The sequence below is a fragment of the Oncorhynchus keta genome, chromosome 9, assembly GCF_023373465.1.
Source record: "Oncorhynchus keta strain PuntledgeMale-10-30-2019 chromosome 9, Oket_V2, whole genome shotgun sequence".
NCBI lineage: Eukaryota > Metazoa > Chordata > Actinopteri > Salmoniformes > Salmonidae > Oncorhynchus > Oncorhynchus keta.
In genome coordinates this window covers 18,521,638-18,536,838 of record NC_068429.1, presented here as the reverse complement: position 1 = coordinate 18,536,838, position 15,201 = coordinate 18,521,638, and the positions used below count along the sequence as shown (strand labels likewise).

The 15,201-nt window shown below is 47.8% G+C and overlaps 1 protein-coding gene across 13 annotated transcripts in view; it reads left to right on the top strand.

Annotated features, from left to right (window-relative positions):
- Positions 1-15,201, top strand: part of LOC118378091 (calcium/calmodulin-dependent protein kinase type II subunit beta) — an 82,693-nt gene that overhangs the window by 26,719 nt on the left and 40,773 nt on the right. For all 13 annotated transcript variants that reach the window (XM_052525405.1, XM_052525414.1, XM_052525413.1 and 10 more), the window contains exons 8-11: positions 1,465-1,548; positions 1,767-1,861; positions 1,938-2,060; positions 2,234-2,317. In XM_052525405.1, coding sequence (XP_052381365.1) covers positions 1,465-1,548; positions 1,767-1,861; positions 1,938-2,060; positions 2,234-2,317 — 386 coding nt within the window. The remainder of the gene's footprint in view (positions 1-1,464; positions 1,549-1,766; positions 1,862-1,937; positions 2,061-2,233; positions 2,318-15,201) is intronic.

Here is a 15,201-nt window from a genome sequence, read left to right as displayed (position 1 = left end):
CTGATCATATAAATCCTGCTACTGCTGCTGATCATATAAATCCTGCTGATGATGATATAAATCCTGCTGCTGCTGATGTAAATCCTGCTGCTGATGATGATATAAATCCTACTGCTGATGATGATGTAAATCCTACTGCTGATGATGTAAATCCTGCTGATGATGATATAAATCCTGCTGCTGATGTAAATCCTGCTACTTCTGATGATGTAAATCCTACTGCTGATGATGATGTAAATCCTGCTGCTGCTGATGTAAATCCTGCTACTGCTGATGATGTAAATCCTGCTACTGCTGATGATGTAAATCCTGCTGCTGATGATCATATAAATCCTGCTGCTGATGATATAAGTCCTGCTGCTGATGATCATATAAATCCTGCTGATGATGATATAAATCCTGCTACTGCTGATGATGTAAATCCTGCTACTGCTGATGATGTAAATCCTGCTACTGCTGATGATGTAAATCCTGCTGCTGATGATGTAAATCCTGCTACTGCTGATGATGTAAATCCTGCTGCTGATGATGTAAATCCTGCTACTGCTGATGATGTAAATCCTGCTACTGCTGATGATGTAAATCCTGCTGATGATCATATAAATCCTGCTGATGATGATATAAATCCTGCTACTGCTGATGATGTAAATCCTGCTGCTGATGATGTAAATCCTGCTGATGATCATATAAATCCTGCTGATGATGATATAAATCCTGCTACTGCTGATGATGTAAATCCTGCTGCTGATGATGTAAATCCTGCTACTGCTGATGATGTAAATCCTGCTGCTGATGATATAAATCCTGCTGCTGCTGATGATATAAGTCCTGCTGCTGATGATGATATAAATCCTGCTACTGCTGATGATGTAAATCCTGCTGCTGATGATATAAATCCTGCTGCTGCTGATGATATAATTCCTGCTGCTGATGATGTTGGGGAAAAAAAGATATTGAAAAGTTGACGTTTTAGCTGTTGATTGTTGGTTGCTTAAGATATCAAAATGTCAGGTGTTAGAACCCCTGGAACCCCCTCGTTTGTTGTCATAAGTCATATTAGATCAAATAAAATCTATCCAATTAGATTACTTTATTTATTGCACCATAGTCAGTTAGATTGCATGATTTACATTGCAAATGTAAATAAATAAATAAAACATAAATCACGTATATAAAAAAAATCTATTTAGCTTACACATAAATAGCCAATAACCTGTTAAAAACAACAATTTGTACAGCAGGACTCCCCAGTTCAGCTTTCCATTTCAGTTTCATAGATTTATTTGAGTTAAAATTACATTGTTGATTATATTTACAGTTTTCAACAAAATAGTAGACCTACGGTGGAATCAGTTTCTACACATTGTTTTGTCTTCTGTGTTGGACTCATCATGTTATACATCATTCTCGGCCTACGACTGAAGTCATACAGTTTAACCACTGTGTGTATGTGCATATACATAGGTTTTGCAGGTACCCCAGGCTACCTATCTCCAGAGGTACTGAGGAAGGAGGCTTATGGTAAACCTGTAGACATCTGGGCTTGTGGTGAGTATAGAGCACTACAGTAACACTACATTATATATGTATCTATCTCATCCCTTTCTCCATCTCTCATCAGTATCTCCTCCCCTTCTCTCACCACTCAATGTGTGTGTGTGTGTGTGTGTGTGTGTGTGTGTGTGTGTGTGTGTGTGTGTGTGTGTGTGTGTGTGTGTGTGTGTGTGTGTGTGTGTGTGTGTGTGTGTGTGTGTGTGTGTGTGTAGGTGTGATCTTGTACATCCTGCTAGTGGGGTATCCTCCATTTTGGGATGAGGACCAACACAAACTGTATCAGCAAATTAAAGCAGGAGCTTATGACGTGAGTAACACACACACACACACAAATACACACGCACGCACATTTGTTTGACAAAAGGGAGTATGTGTGTGTGTAGTTTCCGTCTCCAGAATGGGACTCAGTGACTCCAGAAGCCAAGAACCTGATTAACCAGATGTTGACCATTAACCCTGCCAAGAGGATCACTGCCCAGGAGTCCCTCAAACACCCATGGGTCTCCGTAAGTACACACACACACACACACACACACACACACACACACACACACACACACACACACACACACACACACACACACACACACACACACACACACACACACACACACACACACACACACTTTTCCTCTCGGTTTCCCTGTTTGACATTGTCTCTCTCTTCCTCTCTTTTCAGCAACGCTCCACCGTGGCGTCCATGATGCACAGACAGGAGACAGTGGAGTGCCTGAAGAAGTTCAACGCCCGGAGGAAACTCAAGGTCTGTTCTCTCTTTATGATTTCATAATCACTAGGAATACTGGAGTAATCTCTGAGCCTTCTCACATCTACACAACACCCTAGCAACCTACCACTCACCCTTCCCTCTGTCTCTGTCTCTCTCTTCTCTTGAGTCAATTCAATTTAAGGCACTTTATTGGTATAGGAAACATTGGTTAACATTGCCAAAGCAAGTGAAGTAGATAATATACAAAGTGAAATAAACAATAAAAATCAACAGTAAACATTACACTCACAGATGTTCCAAAATAATAAAGACATTTCAAATGTCATATTATATACAGTTGAAGTCGGAAGTTTACATTTATTTATTTATTTTATTTAACCTTTATTTAACCAGGACGGCTAGTTGAGAACAAGTTCTCATTTGCAACTGCGACCTGGCCAAGATAAAGCGTAGCAATTCGACACACAACAACACAGAGTTACACATGGAATAAACAAAACATACAGTCAATAATACAGTAGAACAAAAGAAAACAAAAAGTCTATATACAGTGAGTGCAAATAAATAGGCCATGGTGGCGAAGTAATTACAATATCGCATTTAAACACTGGAATGGTAGACCGGCAGAAGATGAATGTGCAGGTAGAGATACTGGGGTGCAAAGAGCAAAATAAATAAATACCAGTATGGGGATGAGGTAGGTAGATAGATGGGCTGTTTAAAGATAGGCTATGTACAGGTGCAGTGATCTGTGAGCTGCTCTGACAGCTGGTGCTTAAAGCTAGTGAGGGAGATGTGAGTCTCCAGCTTCAGTGATTTTTGCAATTCGTTCAAGTCATAGGCAGCAGAGAACTGGAAGGAAAGACGACCAAAGGAGGAATTGACTTTGGAGGTGACCAGTGAGATATACCTGCTGGAGCACGTGCTACGAGTGGGTGCTGCTATACCAGTGAGCTGAGATAAGGCGGGGCTTTACCTAGCAGAGACTTGTAGATAACCTGTAGCCAGTGAGTTTGGCGACGAGTATGAAACGAGGGCCAACCAACGAGACGTACAGATCGCAATGGTGGGTAGTGTATGGGGCTTTGGTGACAAAACGGATGGCACTGTGATAGACTGCATCAAGTTTGTTGAGTAGAGTGTTGGAGGCTATTTTATAGATGACATCACCGAAGTCGAGGATCGGTAGGATGGTCAGTTTTACGAGGGTATGTTTGGCAGCATGAGTGAAGGATGCTTTGTTGCGATATAGGAAACCGATTCTAGATTTAATTTGGGATTGGAGATGCTTAATGTGAGTCTAGAAGGAGAGTTTACAGCCTTACCAGACACCCAGGTACTTGTAGTTGTCCACGTATTCTAAGTCCGAGCCGTCCAGAGTAGTGATGCTGGACGGGCGAGCAGGTGCGGGCAGTGATCGATTGAAGAGCATGCATTTAGTTTGACTTGCGTTTAAGAGCAGTTGGAGGCCACAGAAGGAAAGTTGTATGGCATTGAAGCTCGTCTGGAGGTTAGTTAACACAGTGTCCAAGGAGGGGCCAGAAGTATACAGAATGGTGTCGTCTGCGTAGAGGTGGATCAGAGAATCACCAGCAGCAAGAGCAACATCATTGATGTATATAGAAAAGAGAGTTAGCCCGAGAATTGAACCCTGTGGCACACCCATAGAGACTGTCAGAGGTCCGGACAACAGGCCCTCCGATTTGACACACTGAACTCTATACACCTTAGCATACATACATACACCTTAGCCAAATACATTTAAACTCAGTTTTTCACCATTTCTGACATTTAATCCTAGTAATAATTCCCTGTCTTAGGTCAGTTAGGTTCACCACTTTCTTTTAAGAATGTGAAATGTCAGAATAATAGTAGAGAGAATTATTTATTTCAGCTTGTGTTTCTTTCATCACATTCCCTGTGGGTCAGAAGTTTACATACACTCAATTACTATTTGGTAGCATTGCCTTTCAATTGTTTAACTTGGATCAAACGTTTCGGGTAACCTTCCACAATCTTCCCACAATAAGTTGGGTGAATTTTGGCCCATTCCTCCTGACAGAGCTGGTGTAACTGAGTCAGGTTTGTAGGCTTCCTTGCTCGCACGTGCTTTTTCAGTTCTGCCCACAAATGTTCTATAGGATTGAGGTCAGGGCTTTGTGATGGCCACTCCAATACCTTGACTTTGTTGTCCTTAAGCCATTTTTCTACAACTTTGGAAATATGCTTGGGGTCATTGTCCATTTGGAAGACCCATTTGCAACCAAGCTTTAACTTCCTGACTGATGTCTTGAGATGTTGCTTCAATATATTCACATAATTTTCCATCCTCATGATGCCATCTATTTTGTGAAGTGCACCAGTCCCTTCTGCAGCAAAGCACTCCACAACAAGCCTCCCCCTTTTTCCTCCGAACATAATGATGGTCATTATGGCCAAACAGTTCTATTTTTGTTTCATCAGACCAGAGGACATTTCTCCAAAAAGTATGATCTTTGTCCCCATGTGCAGTTGTTAACCGTAGTCTGGCTTTTTTTATGGCGGTTTTGGAGCAGTGGCTTCTTCCTTGCTGAGCGGCCTTCAGGTTGTGTCGATATAGGACTCGTTTTACTGTGGATTTAGATACCTTTGTACCTGTTTCCTCCAGCATCTTTAAAAGGTCCTTTGCTGTTGTTCTGGGATTGATTTGTACTTTTCGCACCAAAGTATGTTCATCTCTAGGAGACAGAACGCATCTCCTTCCTGAGCGGTATGACGGCTGTGTGGTCCCGTGGTGTTTATACTTGCGTACTGGGGCTGCGTTTGTGAGCGATGTTCTTTAGGGTCTGGGCACTGCTGCCTTGTATAGGTGGACCTGGTCGTAAAAGCTGTTCAAGTCCAGGGTGGAGTGGCGGGCCAAGAAAAAAATGGGTTTGAGGCACAGTCACGGGAAATACCTGCGTTTACCCGCTGTAGGGTGGAAATCTTTTTCTGGTAGCAGGCTGGAGATAACCACTTGTGCGTTGGGGAAAGTAGAAGAAGCTTTTTCAATCACTCACTTGAGTGCTGTGCCTTTCCTGCTGTGCTCTCAGGTTGGTCTAGGGCACGCTGGGGGTATTATTATGTGGCTGGGTGACCCTAGTTAGTCCTCAGACAGAAGGTCTAGGGCACGCTGGGTGTATTATTATGTGGCTGGGTGACCCTAGTTGGTCCTCAGACAGAAGGTCTAGGGCACGCTGGGGGTATTATTATGTGGCTGGGTGACCCTAGTTAGTCCTCAGACAGAAGGTCTAGGGCACGCTGGGGGTATTATTATGTGGCTGGGTGAACCTAGTTGGTCCTCAGACAGAAGGTCTAGGGCACGCTGGGGGTATTATTATGTGGCTGGGTGACCCTAGTTAGTCCTCAGACAGAAGGTCTAGGGCGCGCTGGGGGTATTAGTATGTGGCTGGATGTCCCCAGTAGGTCCTCAGACAGAAGGTCTAGGGCGTGCTGGGGGTATTATTATGTGGCTGGGTGACCCTAGTTGGTCCTCAGACAGAAGGTCTAGGGCGCGCTGGGGGTATTATTATGTGGCTGGGTGACCCTAGATGGTCCTCAGACAAAAGGTCTAGGGCGCGCTGGGGGTATTATTATGTGGCTGGGTGACCCTAGATGGTCCTCAGACAGAGGTCTAGGGCGCGCTGGGTGTATTATTATGTGGCTGGGTGACCCTAGATGGTCCTCAGACAGAAGGTCTAGGGCGCGCTGGGGGTATTATTATGTGGCTGGGTGACCCTAGTTGGTCCTCAGACAGAAGGTCTAGGGCGCGCTGGGGGTATTAGTATGGGGCTGGATGTCCCCAGTAGGTCCTCAGACAGAAGGTCTAGGGCGTGCTGGGGGTATTATTATGTGGCTGGGTGACCCTAGATGGTCCTCAGACAGAAGGTCTAGGGCGCGCTGGGGGTATTATTATGTGGCTGGGTGACCCTAGTTGGTCCTCAGACAGAAGGTCTAGGGCACGCTGGGTGTATTATTATGTGGCTGGGTGACCCTAGTTGGTCCTCAGACAGAAGGTCTAGGGCACGCTGGGAGTATTATTATGTGGCTGGGTGACCCTAGTTGGTCCTCAGACAGAAGGTCTAGGGCGTGCTGGGTGTATTATTATGTGGCTGGGTGACCCTAGTTGGTCCTCAGACAGAAGGTCTAGGTCACGCTGGGGGTATTATTATGTAGATGGGAGACCCTAATTGGTCCTCAGACAGAAGGTCTAGGGCACGCTGGGGGTATTATTATGTGGCTGGGTGACCCTAGTTAGTCCTCAGACAGAAGGTCTAGGGCGTGCTGGGGGTATTATTATGTAGATGGGTGAACCTAGTTGGTCCTCAGACAGAAGGTCTAGGGCGTGCTGGGGGTATTATTATGTGGCTGGGTGACCCTAGTTAGTCCTCAGACAGAAGGTCTAGGGCGTGCTGGGGGTATTATTATGTGGCTGGGTGACCCTAGTTGGTCCTCAGACAGAAGGTCTAGGGCGTGCTGGGGGTATTATTATGTGGCTGGGTGAACCTAGTTGGTCCTCAGACAGAAGGTCTAGGGCACGCTGGGGGTATTATTATGTGGCTGGATGACCCTAGTTGGTCCTCAGACAGAAGGTCTAGGGCGTGCTGGGGGTATTATTATGTGGCTGGATGACCCTAGTTGGTCCTCAGACAGAAGGTCTAGGGCACGCTGGGGGTATTATTATGTGGCTGGGTGACCCTAGTTGGTCCTCAGACAGAAGGTCTAGGGCACGCTGGGGGTATTATTATGTGGCTGGGTGACCCTAGTTGGTCCTCAGACAGAAGGTCTAGGGCGTGCTGGGGGTATTATTATGTGGCTGGGTGACCCTAGTTAGTCCTCAGACAGAAGGTCTAGGGTGCGCTGGGTGAACCTAGTTGGTCCTCAGACAGAAGGTCTAGGTCACGCTGGGGGTATTATTATGTGGCTGGGTGACCCTAGTTGGTCCTCAGACAGAAGGTCTAGGTCCCCTCCTCAGACAGAAGGTCTAGGTCACGCTGGGGTATTATTATGTGGCTGGGTGACCCTAGTTGGTCCTCAGACAGAAGGTCTAGGGCACGCTGGGGGTATTATTATGTAGATGGGTGACCCTAGTTGGTCCTCAGACAGAAGGTCTAGGTCACGCTGGGGTATTATTATGTGGCTGGGTGACCCTAGTTGGTCCTCAGACAGAAGGTCTAGGGCGCGCTGGGGGTATTATTATGTGGCTGGGTGAACCTAGTTGGTCCTCAGACAGAAGGTCTAGGGCGCGCTGGGGGTATTATTATGTGGCTGGGTGAACCTAGTTGGTCCTCAGACAGAAGGTCTAGGGCACGCTGGGGGTATTATTATGTGGCTGGGTGACCCTAGTTGGTCCTCAGACAGAAGGTCTAGATCACGCTGGGGTATTATTATGGGTGAACCTAGTTGGTCCTCAGACAGAAGGTCTAGGGCGTGCTGGGGGTATTATTATGTGGCTGGATGACCTAGTTGGTCCTCAGACAGAAGGTCTAGGGCGTGCTGGGGGTATTATTATGTGGCTGGGTGAACCTAGTTGGTCCTCAGACAGAAGGTCTAGGGCACGCTGGGGGTATTATTATGTGGCTGGATGACCCTAGTTGGTCCTCAGACAGAAGGTCTAGGGCGTGCTGGGGGTATTATTATGTGGCTGGATGACCCTAGTTGGTCCTCAGACAGAAGGTCTAGGGCGTGCTGGGGGTATTATTATGTGGCTGGGTGACGCTAGTTAGTCCTCAGACAGAAGGTCTAGGGTGCGCTGGGTGAACCTAGTTGGTCCTCAGACAGAAGGTCTAGGTCACGCTGGGGGTATTATTATGTGGCTGGGTGAACCTAGTTGGTCCTCAGACAGAAGGTCTAGGGCGCGCTGGGGGTATTATTATGTGGCTGGGTGACCCTAGTTAGTCCTCAGACAGAAGGTCTAGGCACGCTGGGGGTATTATTATGTAGATGGGTGACCCTAGTTGGTCCTCAGACAGAAGGTCTAGGTCACGCTGGGGGTATTATTATGTGGCTGGGTGACCCTAGTTGGTCCTCAGACAGAAGGTCTAGGGCGCGCTGGGGGTATTATTATGTGGCTGGGTGAACCTAGTTGGTCCTCAGACAGAAGGTCTAGATCACGCTGGGGGTATTATTATGTGGCTGGGTGACCCTAGTTAGTCCTCAGACAGAAGGTCTAGGGTGCGCTGGGTGAACCTAGTTGGTCCTCAGACAGAAGGTCTAGGTCACGCTGGGGGTATTATTATGTGGCTGGGTGAACCTAGTTGGTCCTCAGACAGAAGGTCTAGGGCGCGCTGGGGGTATTATTATGTGGCTGGGTGACCCTAGTTGGTCCTCAGACAGAAGGTCTAGGTCACGCTGGGGGTATTATTATGTGGCTGGGTGACCCTAGTTAGTCCTCAGACAGAAGGTCTAGGGCACGCTGGGGGTATTATTATGTAGATGGGTGACCCTAGTTGGTCCTCAGACAGAAGGTCTAGGTCACGCTGGGGGTATTATTATGTGGCTGGGTGACCCTAGTTGGTCCTCAGACAGAAGGTCTAGGGCGCGCTGGGGGTATTATTATGTGGCTGGGTGAACCTAGTTGGTCCTCAGACAGAAGGTCTAGGGCGCGCTGGGGGTATTATTATGTGGCTGGGTGAACCTAGTTGGTCCTCAGACAGAAGGTCTAGGGCACGCTGGGGGTATTATTATGTGGCTGGGTGACCCTAGTTGGTCCTCAGACAGAAGGTCTAGATCACGCTGGGGGTATTATTATGTAGATGGGTGAACCTAGTTGGTCCTCAGACAGAAGGTCTAGGGCGTGCTGGGGGTATTATTATGTGGCTGGGTGACCCTAGTTGGTCCTCAGACAGAAGGTCTAGGGCGTGCTGGGGGTATTATTATGTGGCTGGGTGAACCTAGTTGGTCCTCAGACAGAAGGTCTAGGGCACGCTGGGGGTATTATTATGTGGCTGGATGACCCTAGTTGGTCCTCAGACAGAAGGTCTAGGGCGTGCTGGGGGTATTATTATGTGGCTGGATGACCCTAGTTGGTCCTCAGACAGAAGGTCTAGGGCGTGCTGGGGGTATTATTATGTGGCTGGGTGACGCTAGTTAGTCCTCAGACAGAAGGTCTAGGGTGCGCTGGGTGAACCTAGTTGGTCCTCAGACAGAAGGTCTAGGTCACGCTGGGGGTATTATTATGTGGCTGGGTGAACCTAGTTGGTCCTCAGACAGAAGGTCTAGGGCGCGCTGGGGGTATTATTATGTGGCTGGGTGACCCTAGTTAGTCCTCAGACAGAAGGTCTAGGGCACGCTGGGGGTATTATTATGTAGATGGGTGACCCTAGTTGGTCCTCAGACAGAAGGTCTAGGTCACGCTGGGGGTATTATTATGTGGCTGGGTGACCCTAGTTGGTCCTCAGACAGAAGGTCTAGGGCGCGCTGGGGGTATTATTATGTGGCTGGGTGAACCTAGTTGGTCCTCAGACAGAAGGTCTAGATCACGCTGGGGGTATTATTATGTGGCTGGGTGACCCTAGTTAGTCCTCAGACAGAAGGTCTAGGGTGCGCTGGGTGAACCTAGTTGGTCCTCAGACAGAAGGTCTAGGTCACGCTGGGGGTATTATTATGTGGCTGGGTGAACCTAGTTGGTCCTCAGACAGAAGGTCTAGGGCGCGCTGGGGGTATTATTATGTGGCTGGGTGACCCTAGTTGGTCCTCAGACAGAAGGTCTAGGTCACGCTGGGGGTATTATTATGTGGCTGGGTGACCTAGTTGTCCTCAGACAGAAGGTCTAGGGCACGCTGGGGGTATTATTATGTAGATGGGTGACCCTAGTTGGTCCTCAGACAGAAGGTCTAGGGCACGCTGGGGTATTATTATGTGGCTGGGTGACCTAGTTGGTCCTCAGACAGAAGGTCTAGGGCGCGCTGGGGGTATTATTATGTGGCTGGGTGAACCTAGTTGGTCCTCAGACAGAAGGTCTAGGGCGCGCTGGGGGTATTATTATGTGGCTGGGTGAACCTAGTTGGTCCTCAGACAGAAGGTCTAGGGCACGCTGGGGGTATTATTATGTGGCTGGGTGACCCTAGTTGGTCCTCAGACAGAAGGTCTAGATCACGCTGGGGGTATTATTATGTAGATGGGTGAACCTAGTTGGTCCTCAGACAGAAGGTCTAGGGCGTGCTGGGGGTATTATTATGTGGCTGGGTGACCCTAGTTGGTCCTCAGACAGAAGGTCTAGGGCGTGCTGGGGGTATTATTATGTGGCTGGGTGAACCTAGTTGGTCCTCAGACAGAAGGTCTAGGGCACGCTGGGGGTATTATTATGTGGCTGGATGACCTAGTTGGTCCTCAGACAGAAGGTCTAGGGCGTGCTGGGGGTATTATTATGTGGCTGGATGACCCTAGTTGGTCCTCAGACAGAAGGTCTAGGGCGTGCTGGGGGTATTATTATGTGGCTGGGTGACGCTAGTTAGTCCTCAGACAGAAGGTCTAGGGTGCGCTGGGTGAACCTAGTTGGTCCTCAGACAGAAGGTCTAGGTCACGCTGGGGTATTATTATGTGGCTGGGTGAACCTAGTTGGTCCTCAGACAGAAGGTCTAGGGCGCGCTGGGGGTATTATTATGTGGCTGGGTGACCCTAGTTAGTCCTCAGACAGACAGAGGTCTAGGGCACGCTGGGGGTATTATTATGTAGATGGGTGACCCTAGTTGGTCCTCAGACAGAAGGTCTAGGTCACGCTGGGGGTATTATTATGTGGCTGGGTGACCCTAGTTGGTCCTCAGACAGAAGGTCTAGGGCGCGCTGGGGGTATTATTATGTGGCTGGGTGAACCTAGTTGGTCCTCAGACAGAAGGTCTAGATCACGCTGGGGGTATTATTATGTGGCTGGGTGACCCTAGTTAGTCCTCAGACAGAAGGTCTAGGGCGCGCTGGGGGTATTATTATGTGGCTGGGTGAACCTAGTTGGTCCTCAGACAGAAGGTCTAGATCACGCTGGGGGTATTATTATGTGGCTGGGTGACCCTAGTTGGTCCTCAGACAGAAGGTCTAGATCACGCTGGGGGTATTATTATGTGGCTGGGTGACCCTAGTCAGTCCTCAGACAGAAGGTCTAGGGAGCGCTGGGTGTTTGGACACCAGAGTTTAGACACTCTGTGTTTGGGAAAGTTGTTTTTCTTGTATATATTTCCTGTTTGAGTCCATAAGGAGAACAATCTGTGTCTTGTGTTTGTCCTCAGTGGGTGTGTGTGTGGGGGGTGGGTTGTCAGGAGGGCTATCAGGGTGTCTGACGGGTGTTTCTCAGAGGGGGTGGGATCCTCTGGGCTTGGGGTTCTTCATTTGTTGGGGTTCTTCATTCTTCATTTGTCTGTCCCGCTGTGATGTCAACGTCGTCAGGGTCTGGGGTGGACTGTTCTGCTGTGATGTCAACGTGGTCAGGGTCTGGGGTGGACTGTTCTGCTGTGATGTCAACGTGGTCAGGGTCTGGGGTGGACTGTTCTGCTGTGATGTCAACGTGGTCAGGGTCTGGGGTGGACTGTTCTGCTGTGATGTCAACGTGGTCAGGGTCTGGGGTGGACTGTTCTGCTGTGATGTCAACGTGGTCAGGGTCTGGGGTGGACTGTTCTGCTGTGATGTCAACATGGTCAGGGTCTGGGGTGGACTGTTCTGCTGTGATGTCAACGTGGTCAGGGTCTGGGGTGGACTGTTCTGCTGTGATGTCAACGTGGTCAGGGTCTGGGGTGGACTGTTCTGCTGTGATGTCAACGTGGTCAGGGTCTGGGGTGGACTGTTCTGCTGTGATGTCAACGTGGTCAGGGTCTGGGGTGGACTGTTCTGCTGTGATGTCAACGTGGTCAGGGTCTGGGGTGGACTGTTCTGCTGTGATGTCAACGTGGTCAGGGTCTGGGGTGGACTGTTCTGCTGTGATGTCAACGTGGTCAGGGTCTGGGGTGGACTGTTCTGCTGTGATGTCAACGTGGTCAGGGTCTGGGGTGGACTGTTCTGCTGTGATGTCAACGTGGTCAGGGTCTGGGGTGGACTGTTCTGCTGTGATGTCAACGTGGTCAGGGTCTGGGGTGGACTGTTCTGCTGTGATGTCAACATGGTCAGGGTCTGGGGTGGACTGTTCTGCTGTGATGTCAACGTGGTCAGGGTCTGGGGTGGACTGTTCTGCTGTGATGTCAACGTGGTCTGGGGTGGACTGTTCTGCTGTGGTGTCGCAACTTTTGTCGGGAGCTGAGGTGGGCTGTTCTGCAGCTTCTCTGCGGGGGTGGCCACCTCTCTAATGGGTTGTTCTCTCTCTCCTCCAGCAGTCTGATCCTCTCCTCTAGTGCTCTGTTCTCCTGCTCTTTCTCCTGTAGATGTTGTCTCACTACAGTCCAGAGTGCAGATATATCCCTCTCCACCTCCAGTACTCCAGGTCTGGTTAAGGGGGTGTTGTTGTGCTGGACTGTTGTCTGGGTCTGTGCTGACTGGAGTGTAATCTGCTGTTCCAGCTCCACTTGCCTTACCTCCAGCTGGGTGAATTTATCCCTTATTTCAATGAGGGAGTAGTACTCTGTGATGGGAGGTTGACTTTCTACTTGGGATTGCTCATCTGTGGGTTTATGTAATGAAGAGGGCTGGTCTGACCCGCTTGGGGTGGGGGTATCTTTCTCAATGGAGAGCTTCTCCTACTGAGCTATTTCTTTGATTAGGTGAAAGTCCAGCTGAAACTGTTTGCGGTTTCCCTGTACCAATACTGTTCCAGACTTATAGAGATTTATATTAGCTGACTCAGAGTCCTCGCTGTCTAGTATCATGAGTTTCCACCCATCGGTAACTCATGATATATGATATAGCACTGTGGAATGCCAGGGGATGGTCTGCGTGGAAGATAAGGTTGCTTATGTTCCCATTTTCATAACAGTCAGCAAAAAGGGAACAATAATAATATTATTTTTTGGTAGTTGTAAGCCTTATAGGTAATTCCGTCCAAAATCAGGTTGTAGGTTTTGAGTTTTGATTTGAGTGAAGGTTATGTTGTGGAGGGTGGAATCCTGTAATGTCCCTACCAAAAAATCTAAGTTTATCTACAGTGCCTTGCGAAAGTATTCGGCCCCCTTGAACTTTGCGACCTTTTGCCACATTTCAGGCTTCAAACATAAAGATATAAAACTGTATTTTTTTGTGAAGAATCAACAACAAGTGGGACACAATCATGAAGTGGAACAACATTTATTGGATATTTCAAACTTTTTTAACAAATCAAAAACTGAAAAATTGGGCGTGCAAAATGATTCAGCCCCTTTACTTTCAGTGCAGCAAACTCTCTCCAGAAGTTCAGTGAGGATCTCTGAATGATCCAATGTTGACCTAAATGACTAATGATGATAAATACAATCCACCTAATCAAGTCTCCGTATAAATGCACCTGCACTGTGATAGTCTCAGAGGTCCGTTAAAAGCGCAGAGAGCATCATGAAGAACAAGGAACACACCAGGCAGGTCCGAGATACTGTTGTGAAGAAGTTTAAAGCCGGATTTGGATACAAAAAGATTTCCCAAGCTTTAAACATCCCAAGGAGCACTGTGCAAGCGATAATATTGAAATGGAAGGAGTATCAGACCACTGCAAATCTACCAAGACCTGGCCGTCCCTCTAAACTTTCAGCTCATACAAGGGGAAGACTGATCAGAGATGCAGCCAAGAGGCCCATGATCACTCTGGATGAACTGCAGAGATCTACATCTGAGGTGGGAGACTCTGTCCATAGGACAACAATCAGTCGAATATTGCACAAATCTGGCCTTTATGGAAGAGTGGCAAGAAGAAAGCCATTTCTTAAAGATATCCATAAAAAGTGTTGTTTAAAGTTTGCCACAAGCCACCTGGGAGACACACCAAACATGTGGAAGAAGGTGCTCTGGTCAGATGAAACCAAAATTGAACTTTTTGGCAAACAATGCAAAGCGTTATGTTTGGCGTAAAAGCAACACAGCTCATCACCCTGAACACACCATCCCCACTGTCAAACATGGTGGTGGCAGCATCATGGTTTGGGCCTGCTTTTCTTCAGCAGGGACAGGGAAGATGGTTAAAATTGATGGGAAGATGGATGGAGCCAAATACAGGACCATTCTGGAAGAAAACCTGATGGAGTCTGCAAAAGACCTGAGACTGGGACGGAGATTTGTCTTCCAACAAGACAATGATGCACAATCTACAATGGAATGGTTCAAAAATAAACATATCCAGGTGTTAGAATGGCCAAGTCAAAGTCCAGACCTGAATCCAATCGAGAATCTGTGGAAAGAACTGAAAACTGCTGTTCACAAATGCTCTCCATCCAACCTCACTGAGCTCGAGCTGTTTTGCAAGGAGGAATGGGAAAAAATTTCAGTCTCGATGTGCAAAACCGATAGAGACATACCCCAAGCGACTTACAGCTGTAATCGCAGCAAAAGGTGGCGTTACAAAGTATTAACTTAAGGGGGCTGAATAATTTTGCATGCCCAATTTTTCAGTTTTTGATTTGTTAAAAAAGTTTGAAATATCCAATAAATGTCGTTCCACTTCATGATTGTGTCCCGCTTGTTGTTGATTCTTCACAAAAAAATACAGTTTTATATCTTTATGTTTGAAGCCTGGAATTTGGCAAAAGGTCGCAAAGTTCAAGGGGGCCAAATACTTTCGCAAGGCACTGTAACTCTAAATCTATCATTTTAAAGAACATGCTGAAAAATGCAGGAGCTTATCTGCTCATGACCTCTTTCTCTCTATATAGCTCTCTCTATAGCTCGCTCTCTCTCTCGCTCTCTTTCTCTGTAGCTCTCTCTCTCTCTCTCTGTCTCTCTCACCCCCTACATCTCGCTCTGTCCTCCCTTCTCCCTCTCTCCCTCCTCTCTATCTCTCTCTATCTCCCTCCCCTCCATCA